Source organism: Mus caroli, chromosome 4 (assembly GCF_900094665.2).
Source record: "Mus caroli chromosome 4, CAROLI_EIJ_v1.1, whole genome shotgun sequence".
In the NCBI taxonomy this organism is placed as follows: domain Eukaryota; kingdom Metazoa; phylum Chordata; class Mammalia; order Rodentia; family Muridae; genus Mus; species Mus caroli.
Window position 1 is genome coordinate 106262690 of NC_034573.1, and position 10574 is coordinate 106273263.

Genomic DNA, 10574 nt, shown 5'->3' on the forward strand with positions numbered 1-10574 from the left:
AGCACTCATACATAAATAAATTTAAAAGAAAAAGAAAGGAAGAAAGAGAGAAAGAGAGGAAGAGAGACAGAGAAGCCCCTAGTCAAAGAATGAGTCCTTAGTTCTAACCTAATTCTTTTTTAAAGAGGATTTATTTACTTTATGTATATGAGTACACCATTGCTCTCTTCAGACGCACCAGAAGAGGGTGTCTGATGGTTTTGAGCCACCATGTGGTTGCTGGGAATTGAACTCAGGACCTCTGGAAGAGCAGTCAGTGCTCTTAACAGCTGAGCCATCTCTCCAACCCCTAACCTAAAATTCTTAAGGATCTAAGTGTGTTCTCATGTGGTTGAGAAAGCAGGCCCAGATCCAGGGAATCCAATGGAGCAGTTGTGTCTCAGTATAAAGCCTCAGGCTCCAGTGGCTCCGCAGTCACTCCTGCTCGCTTTCAAGTCCTCCGGGATGTCTTTGGCAGCCCAGCTGCCTGCCTTGACCTTCTGTGGTACTTACTTTTCATGCTGTAACAAAATACTCAGGAAAAGCTTTTTGTTTTGGCTCACGGTTTGAGAGTGCAGTCCACCATGGTGGAGAAAGTTGTCAAGACAGGCTCTAAGCTGTGACAGCAAGAGTCTGGGACAGTGGTCAAGAAATGGAGGTGGATGGACACCTGTGCTCCATTGGCTCCCCCACCCTCACCCACCTTTCTCTTAGTTTAGTTCAGGATGGTAGGACACACATTCAAGGAGAGTCAGTCCTCCTCAGTTAAACAACCCCTTGGGAACACACACTCCCAGAGAGGCGACTTCTTGATAGTTCTGAAGCTAGTGAAGCTAACAATGAAGGTTAACCATAGCACTCACCTAGTCTAGAACTCTGTCTTCAACCTCCTCATCCTAGGCAGATCCTGTAGACTGGTTCCTGGGGCCAAACCATGGATGGTATGCATTGAGCACTGATGTGGGATAGCAGCCTGTTTCCAGGGGAGGAATCTAGGTAGAAGAGTGGGTAGTGCAGATCAAGTATGCAAAGATTTGGAACCAGATGGAACAGGCTGGGAGAGAAGCCATTCTAAAGAACAATAGAGACAAAGGAAGATAGGAAATGGGTAACTTTGGGTGGTGTGAGAGTCTACAGAACCAGAACCAGGTGCAAGGAAGGTGAGGTCTTCTTTGAACATTCTTTGGGAATGTTTCTGTCTGGACTGACCCAGTCCATGGCTCCCATACGTGTGCTATTTATTTAAGTGTTTGGTTGTTTTGGTTTGGTTTGGTTTTGGTGTTTTGTTTTGTTTTGTTTTTAAGAGAGAGAGAGAACACCTTACCACCTAGCCCTAGCTAGCCTAGCTGGCTAGCAGCCTGGAACTCAAAGATTTGCCTGCCTCTGCCTCGATAGTGCTGGAATTAAAGACATGCGCCATCCACCAGCAGCAGCCTCCAGTGGTGGGTTTTGAGTTGCTCTGTGTGGCAGTGGGCTGAAGCTGAACACATTGGCTGCTAGGAACTTTTATTGAGTTCAAAGACAACTGAAGCTCAGATTTGCAGGAGGGCTAGGAAACCATTCAAACCACAGCGTTTTTCTTTCTGCTTCAGGCGGAAGCTAAACTTGTTCCCATTCTACAGCCTATGAATCTGAGGCTATCTCCTTAGGGAAGATCCAGGCGGTCCTTTGGGGCGGCTCCTCAGTTAGTCCTTTGCCCTCGGGGAGACAGCGAGCCCGATCGGACTTCCCACTTCCCGGAAAGGCTAAAGAGAAGAGTGTGTATCCTGGGACGGGGGAGTCCCTTTCCCCGCCCCTCCCCGCCCCGTGGCCGCGGCGTGGCTGAGCCCGGGGCGGAGCTGGCGTCTCCTCGAGCACTGGCGGCGGGACGGCAGCCGCGGCCCAGATCAGACTGGTGGGTAGACGCTGAGACCCGCACGGCGGGATCACAGGCCGGAGGACGACCAGCGCGCTGCGGTGTGGCCGCAGGGACAGAGACCCGGAGCTGTCCACTCAGGCGGAGCGGGTGAGTGAGCGCCGCGTCTCCGCGCCCCCCAGGGCCCAGTCTTGCTTCCACTTTTAGTTCTTCTTGGTCCTCGCGTGGCACCTTCTGGAAGCGACTCCGGCCCAAAAGCAGGCTAGCCACAGTCCTCAGCCCAGGGTCCGAGGCTCACAGCGTCCGAAGTCCGGGGTGGGGGTGGCGGTGGCTGGCGGTGGTGGGGGGCGTGTCTTCAGGAGCGGAAATGTCAGGCTGGCTCCTCTGGGTCCTAGGACCTGTTTGGCCCTAACAGCTGAAGCTAAGGGGAGGTTCTTAGGGGCTCGCGGGAGGTAAGGGCGGGTCTGGCGGGACAGCGCTGTCTGTCGCTCCCTCTTTCTCTGAGAATCTCAAACTTAGATCTTGTCCCGCAGGGCATGCTAGGCTAGATTCTGAGTTCAAACTGGGACCATCTTCTGGCTGATTCTAAGCCAGCCTAAGGAAGGAGCAGGTGTGTCCCTGGCAGGGGACTAAGTAAGAGAAACAGGCAGTGTCAGTCAGCCTGTGCTCTTCATCTAGGAAGATTAAATGCTTGGTCACGGAGTAAGCAAACCACTGACCACCTACCCAGTAATTAAAGTGGGGGGGGGGTCCACAGGGAAGGGGAAGAGAGGCTCCGTGTGAGGCTGGGAGAGGAGAGTGGTAACAGACAGGGGATGCCCTCTTAGCTTACCTTCCGTACTCACCTCCAAGTTTACTCTTTCTAGGAAAAGTCCTGGGCCCTAAAGTTCTATACTAAGGAGGTGAGGCCTCTCTACTCCCTTCCTTCACAATTATCTATAGCAGGCCAGTGGCCAGACAGAGCAGGAAAGGGAAACTTTGTACCTTGTCATAGGCTGAGTCCCTTTTTATACCAGTCCCCTACTTCTAACTTGCTGTGCAAATTCAGGCTCCTCAAATCCTCCTCCTAGGCCTCAGTTTCTCCATCTGTTCATGTGGGACTCACCACTTGACCTCTCAGCTATCCCAACGTGTGTGTGTGTGTGTGTGTGTGTGTGTGTGTGTGTGTGTGGTGCTGCTGTGGGTATGTGAAGATGGGCATGCAGAAATGGAGGCCCAGAGCTGATATCAGTTCTTTCTCCCTCACTCTTCATTTATTGAGAGGCAAGATTTACTTTCAAAACTTAATAACATTTATTTATGTGTGTCCACACACTTGCTCATGCATGCATGTACGAGCTCGGGAACACACACATTTATGTGTGCATTACAGTGCACATGTGGAGGTCAGAGACAGTTTGTGGGAGTGCTCTTCTTCCACCATGTTGGTCCCAAGAATCAAACTCAGGCAAGTTTACCCACTGAGACATCTCCCCAGCCAACTCTAAGACTCTGGAGTCTAAGCTGTTCCTAAAGCCTAGCCACCAACTTAAGTCCTGATGGAGAGGGGTAGGAACAAGCAGTCAAAGAGAAGCCATACACAAGGTTGGGATCTGGAGGAAGCTGCCGAAGAAGGGAGCATTCAGTCAGATAGAAAGAGAAAACAGAAACTGACCAGCAAAAGACACACAGGCAGGACAGTGAGGACATGTTTAGGGATCAAGGAGAATCCCAGGGTGGCTGCTGGAGGCTGGTGGGTCAGGAAAGGCAGGCTGTGGAATTGAAAGGCAGAGTGAGAGAATCTGTAACAATCAGTCAGTAATGGGGAGGCCAAAGGAAAGCGGAGGCCTCAGAAACCCCGCTGATTACAGTGAAGCCCTGCCCCAGGCAGAGCTTATAAGGAAGACAGCAACTGAGGTGTACAGAGCTTTCATTCGAGAAGCTCAATCACAGCCTGGCATTTCTTTGGGAAGAAGTTGTGGTAGGGGGAAGCATGCAGAATAAGTGGGAGGACCTTCCACATCTTCAAGCTTCTTCTGAGAGGTCACGAGCTCTCTTCTGCTCTCCAAACTGCTCTCATTTTGTCCTGGTTGTTCCATTCTGTCTGCCTGCTGTGATTAGGAGGGAAAACTCCTGTTCCAGACATTTCTGTAAGTTGGATTTGTTTCCAGAAGTGGCATCCTCTATGCTCCATGCCTTTGGCCACACTGTCACCTTATTCCCTCCCTTTCTTGCCCAGTCCTGCCCCAGCAGTTATCAATGAAAAAGGAAACTTGCTTCAAAGTTGAGTCAGAGTCAGTCAGAGGTGAAGGATACGCTTTGTCTACCACTGTCTCAAGCCTCATTCAGTGTGGAGTGAGGCTCAGGGCTCAGACTAACCAGGGCGGGGGGCAAGCCAGAATTTAGCATGGAACTTGAGCTTAGTTTATAAGTCTGTGGTCAGGGTCCGTGCTCAGTCTGTGGCTGTTGCAGTCTTGGCCATTGCCTGGATCTGCGTTCTCCAATAGCTCATGTATATTGGTGCGTGAGATGAAATGCCTGAGATGCTCAGACACCCACCTGTAGGGTGTTCAAGGATTCGCATGGACTAAATCCATGGTGATGCAAGCAAGCTAGTTTTGAAGCAGAGACAAGATCCCAGGACTTTGGGAGACTCTGGTGGATGCTCCCTGAAGTCTGTTCTGAGTCTGGGATCCTTCTATTCTAAGAGGTAAAGCAAACATGCAGAAGGACCAGTAGGGTGAGTCTGGCTGTTCTACCCCAGCCCCCCAGTGCTAGGTGCATACATAGTAGGCATGCTGAAAATCCATGGAGTGTTGGGTGCAAGGGGAAGGTCAGCGGCTCATACTGTTTGGGAATTGAGCTTTGAGGAAAGGAACTCTAGTGTCTGTCAGAGGAAGTAGCACTGTTCTGGGCCTGCCACCCTCCTCTTCCTGCAGAGCCTGCAGCCACACTTAAGGCCACTCAGCTGGCCTTGTGAGGGCCCTTTCCTCTTTCAGTGTAAAGAGAACGGAAAAGACATTTTTGGTAGAAAAGTCCCTTCTGCCCCCTGGGAATCCCCCGTGGCCAGATGGACTTCGGGATATCCCAGAGGAACTCAAAGTCCACCCCCTCTCTCAAGTACAGTGCAGCCAGGCTCTCTTACTACACAGATGGCCTATGGGGCTTCCAGAGGATATCTTGTCTGGGGCCCCTGTCCCCTGGCGGGCCTGCAAAAACCTCTGTCACTTCTGTAAAGCTCAACAGTAAGTCCTGTAAGCACCGGTTTGGAGCCCAGGGCACACCCTCTGCAAGATTCCAAGAAAGCAGGGAGGAAAGGAAGCAGAATGAAAGGCTTGTGGCGCAGCTTCAGGGGTGGGGTGTGCCGCTAAAGTAGACCACAGAGGATTAGACGCTGCTGGGGACGAGGGTTTCATGGAGGTAAAGAAACTGTCCCCGGGCTGACAGCTTAGAGAAAAATGATGTGTTGGGAAGTCAAAACCCACTTTCTAAGGCCCTAACCACCTACTTCCCCTGCCCCTGTCTCTGGCAGGTCATCTTCAAGTCCCTGTGCTGGGACATCCAGCTGCACCCGCCTGGCCATGGCACTGTGTCTGAAGCAGGTGTTTGCGAAGGACAAGACTTTCCGGCCCCGGAAGCGCTTCGAGCCTGGCACACAGCGCTTTGAGCTATATAAGAAGGCACAAGCTTCACTCAAGTCCGGCCTGGACCTTCGGAGTGTGGTGAGGCTGCCGCCTGGGGAGAGCATCGATGACTGGATCGCTGTGCATGTGGTGGACTTCTTCAACCGTATTAACCTCATCTATGGCACCATGGCTGAGCACTGCAGTGAGAGCAGCTGCCCAGTCATGGCTGGTGGGCCCCGCTACGAGTACCGCTGGCAGGACGAGCGTCAGTACCGAAGGCCCGCCAAGCTCTCAGCACCCCGCTATATGGCATTGCTCATGGACTGGATCGAGGGTCTCATCAATGATGAGAATGTCTTTCCTACACGTGTGGGTGAGCACTGATGACTGCAGAGGTAGCCTTGCCAGGGAGGGTCCTTCCCATATTGTGGAAGAGGAAACCGGTTGAGGCAGCATCTTGGTTACGGTCAAACATTTAACAAGGACTATCTGATTTTCATTTGGGGCACCTCATGTCTAAAGCATGAGTGTTTCACTGTGGACTATCCCAGCATGTCCACAAACCCTATTTCTCCACTCTCCAGAACAAGTGATATATTGTTGTGCTTGGGCTGATCTTGCTTCCAGCCTCCCCAGAGTCCCCTCTGAATCCTGGCTTCAGGGACTGGAAGGATTGGAAGCTGGATTGGCCCAAAAGGTATCTTTCCTCAGACTTGGTGCTCCCTAGTCGGGTCCAGCTGGACTTGGGCAGGTAAGGGTGTGGATAGGAGATAAATAATGTCACCCTAGCCCAGGGACCCCACCCAGAAGCTGAACTGTATTCATCACAGAAGCCCCACCTGCAAACTGGGTCCCAGCATCCTCCTGGGCTATAGAGACTCAAGTGGGTGGGACAGATGGTCTAGCCCCGAGGGAAGAAGTCTGAATGCTGGGGAAAGCTGGGCACTGAGTCACAATTCAAGCACCGCCCCCTCCCCAGCTGTTGCTACCATTTCCTGCAGTGTTGTGAGCAGCAGGTACCTTCATTTTATACAGGAGGAAACTGAGGCCAATGGTGGGATAGCACACTGAATAGAAAAGGCTTCAGAACTGGAATTCTGTGTTGTGGGGACCAGATGCCATTTTCCAAATAAGTAGGGCAGGAGTGTGGGGACTAGGCAGGGTTCTCAGAGAGGCAGAGCACAAGCCCCAGGGAACAGTGGAAAGGAAGGATGTGTATGGACTAGGGCTTAGTCTGGTCCTGGCTCTTATTTCCTCTAGCCTATATCCCTGGGTTTGTGAGCCCTGGGTAAACTTTCCACTAGATGACTGGATGATTTTGTCATAGTAGAAATGAGGGTGTAAACCACCAGGATCTCTGCCCTGGATGTGGGACCTGTGTATGCACTGGCTTTCCCATGCCTCTAGTGGCCTTTCCTGGTCAGACAGGATCGGTATTATTTATCTCTAAGAGGTACTGCTGTGCAAAGAGGGTTTGAGTCCTGCCTCCGGATCGTACTAATTAATAATTATGGGTCCTCAGGCGAGTGGCTTCACCTTTACACATTACCTACATTTTATCATATCTAGAATGACTATCAGAGCCATCAGCACAATTGTGAAGAGCAGAGGGCAGAGGTACAAAGGGCCCAGCTCACAGCTGGGCTAACAGAGGGAAAGTTCTTTATATTATTGAATATCTGAAGGAATGAATGATATTCTGAAGCAGTTCTTGGAGTGTTGGTGGGGGACGGGAGTGTAATGAGCCAGCTGTGAGAACAGTAAGCAGCAGAGCTGAGCATGTGACTGGAGAGGGCCGTCAGGATTGGCTCATAAAAGCTTTGCACCATGCCATGCTGTGATAATAAGACTTAACCCCGAAGGCCCATGTTTTTAAACACTGGCCCACATACTGGCAACCCCCCCCCCACTGGACTGTATAGGAGACAGTGGTGTGTGTCTGTATCTGTATGGGTGCTCAGGGTTCTGAGGAAAGGTTAGGCCATAATTTTCACTGTGGTCTGAGGCAGACTGGCCAGTGACAAGCTTGCAAAGCCCTACCCTAAGGAGTGGGAAATGTGGGAGGTGATCTGGGTTAGGGCAGGGAGAAGGCATTTTAAGATCTGCTGGGGTTAGAGCTCAATGGTGTGAATGGATTCCTAGGTTCAGTCCCCAGCACTTCTCACCCAAAAAGAAAACTATAGGAGAAAGCGGAAGCTCTTGTTCTGCCTTTCTCTACGGGTCCTGTGCGGAGGAGGGGTGAAGACTGCCTGGGGGGAGGCAGAGTTTTCTCCCTAGGATTTTGATTCCTCTTCCACTCATCTCCATCCCTAGGAGTTCCCTTCCCCAAGAACTTCCAGCAGGTCTGCACCAAGATCCTGACCCGACTCTTCCGAGTCTTTGTCCATGTCTACATCCACCACTTCGACAGCATCCTCAGCATGGGGGCGGAGGCACATGTCAACACCTGCTATAAGCACTTTTACTACTTCATCCAGGAGTTCAGCCTGGTGGACCAGAGGGAACTGGAGCCACTGGTAAGGTCATGTCTCACTACCCTCTGCTACCAGTGCTCGCTCCTGAAAGTTTAGATCCAAAGGATCTGTATGAAACGCCTATACCCAGGGGCCACAACTCATTTATCATTAGATTCTGGACTCTCATAGAGAACTCATGCAGATGTCAGTTTACAACTCCAGATCTGCTGCCATGATTTGCAGCTTAGGGGTGGAGGGGTGAGGCTCAATAAACCCCATGATTTGGCAAGGAGTTGCCTGGCAAGCTGAGATCAAACTAACCCTTCCTTACTTTGTGTCTCTACAGAGGGAGATGACAGAACGGATCTGTCACTGAGTCCAGATCTGGATGCTGTTGCCTGTCAGATGGACCATCTGAAGACAGTGTAGCCTGGAGAGGGGACCCTTAGGAGCCTGTGGGTAGAGAAATCTGAAGGCCTGCTTAAGAGTAGGAACCCTCTATAGACCCAACACCTCTGGACTTCTCAGAAGTCTGTCTGCGTCCCGGAATGCATGAAGAAGGGAGGGTTCCAAGTGGGCCACAGAAGAAAAGGAGTTTAGCCCCTCATATTAAGTCCAAGAGTAGGGTAGGCTACCAGGGTTCTGCTCTGATATTTCAACCTTACACTCTACCATGATAGTTCCCAACTCCATGGTGGAATAAGGATGTGGCTGAGTGCTGGTAAGAAAATTATTGAGAGTGAGTGCCTGTACCTGAGTAAGCAAGTGTGTGTGTGTGTGTGTGTGTGTGTGTGTGTGTGTGTGTGTGTGTGATTTGTCTGAGAGATCTAGGTCCTTCCAGACACATAGTAGGCTCTCATGATGGATGGATGGATGATGGATGTGTAGACAGATGGACAGGTTGACTATAAGTCCATGACCATTTTAGGAGTAATGACAGCTTAGTGACCCAACTCTGACCATGTGTACAAGTGTACAAATGTGTGTGTGTAGATGGAATTGTACCTCTGAATCTTCTGGACTACCATCTTCTATAAACATGAGTCCCTGGCATTTGAGTGGAGGTTAGACAGTGCAGCTTTGCCCTGAGTTCCTTAAACCTCTGACGTACCACAATGTGGGCTGATTCGCTCAGCCAAGGATGTCTATGGATTGTCAGTTCACTCATCTCTGCCTCTAGCAGGGCCTGATATCATTAAGCCTATGAGCCTGGCAGTGGTGGTGCACACCTTTAATTCCAGCACTTAGGAGGCAGAGGTAGGTTCGATCTCTGAGTTCGAGGCCAGCCTGGTCTACAGAGTGAGTTCCAGGACAGCCAGGGCTACATAGAGAAACCCTGTCTCAAAAACAAAACAAAACAAAACAAAAACAAAAAACAAGCAAACATGGTAAGCCTCTTGAGGGTTGGGATTGATCCCTCAGGGTCCCCTGGATCTTGAACTTGGACACAAGATACTTCAATCTCAAACCCAGAATCTACTGACATGACTGAAGGCCAGCACAAAATAGCCCTCCAGACCAGGGAGCCACTGGAACTTGAATGAATTGGAGAATCCAATTTTCTTCTATCTCAGGACACTGAGGATAATACAACTGATGGAGACCTTACCATCCTAAAAACACCTGCCTCCGCCCAACCTCCTGATACATTCAGGCTTCTTGGATTTCCAAGCCACAGCTATCCAGAGAGGCTGGGATGCTTATTCATTAGCCATTACTTAATACCTCCATGCTGAGCCCTCTGCACAGACTCACAGGTAGGGAAACTGGCAGAAATAGGTTTCAGCCCTTCCAGAGCCTTTATCCTGAGAGGCCAGGAGGACAAGAAGTCACATAAGAATATTGTCTCTGTCTCTCAATATGCATTGGAGGAAATTGAAACCATTAAAAATTCAAGGCTCTTGACTTCTACTCTAGGGCCTGCTGATTGCAACACCAAGATGCATGTGCAAATAGAGGTTGTCAGACACTCTCCAGGACACAACTGTTTCTGCTTTGAGTAAGGATTTCTAGCCTGATGCCAGAAAGCCCTTCCACACCCTGGGCTGGCTAGAGATGGCTGCTGAGGCAAACCTCCAAAACCAGGCCCCTTCTTATGGCTGAGGAACTGCCTGCCTTCCAAAGAAACAGTGGGGCTCTCCGGGGCAGCAGGACCTGGAATGTCTTCTGGCTCCAGAAAAGTCCCCAAGGGAAACAGGCTGGCCGGCAGCTTTGGCAATGTCTCAGAACTGAGGACACTGGGAGATTCCCCCCACGGTGGGCTGCAGAATATATTCTGAAATCTACTAGGCTGTGAAAAGGGACCAGGGGGGAGGGGGGAGGAGGGAAATCTATTTTTGTGAAAAGAAAGATTTTGCTATTTTTTTGTAAAATAAAAGATACAAACTAAAGCAACCACTGGTGGGAAGTGGTGTTCTGGGTGCCACATGTGTCTTGGTGGATTGTAGGAGAGACCATTAGAGTGGGATTAAGAAGACATTCTGTCCTAAGCTTCTGGACCATATGGGCACAGTCATGACTGACTAGCTTCCCAGTGTGGGGACACCCAAATTCTCCCAGGGCTCTGAATCGTAGAGTAAGATAAGTTGGGAGCCTTGAGGATGTCGTAGGAGGGCAGTGCAGGGTGTTGCCTTCAAGGTACTCATTCAAAGGGGGAAATTGTTCCTTGTTTTTTTTTTT

At 50.5% G+C, this 10574-nt stretch overlaps 1 protein-coding gene across 1 annotated transcript; it reads left to right on the forward strand.

Moving 5' to 3' along the window:
• Positions 1 to 1828: 1828 nt before the first annotated feature.
• On the forward strand, positions 1829 to 9243 carry Mob3c (MOB kinase activator 3C). The gene is made up of 4 exons (XM_021160502.2): positions 1829 to 1984; positions 5346 to 5812; positions 7753 to 7955; positions 8242 to 9243. The coding sequence occupies exons 2-4, from the start codon at positions 5395 to 5397 to the stop codon at positions 8269 to 8271; spliced, it is 651 nt and encodes a 216-aa protein (XP_021016161.1). The 5' UTR covers positions 1829 to 1984; positions 5346 to 5394; the 3' UTR covers positions 8272 to 9243.
• The last annotated feature ends 1331 nt before the right edge of the window (positions 9244 to 10574 follow it).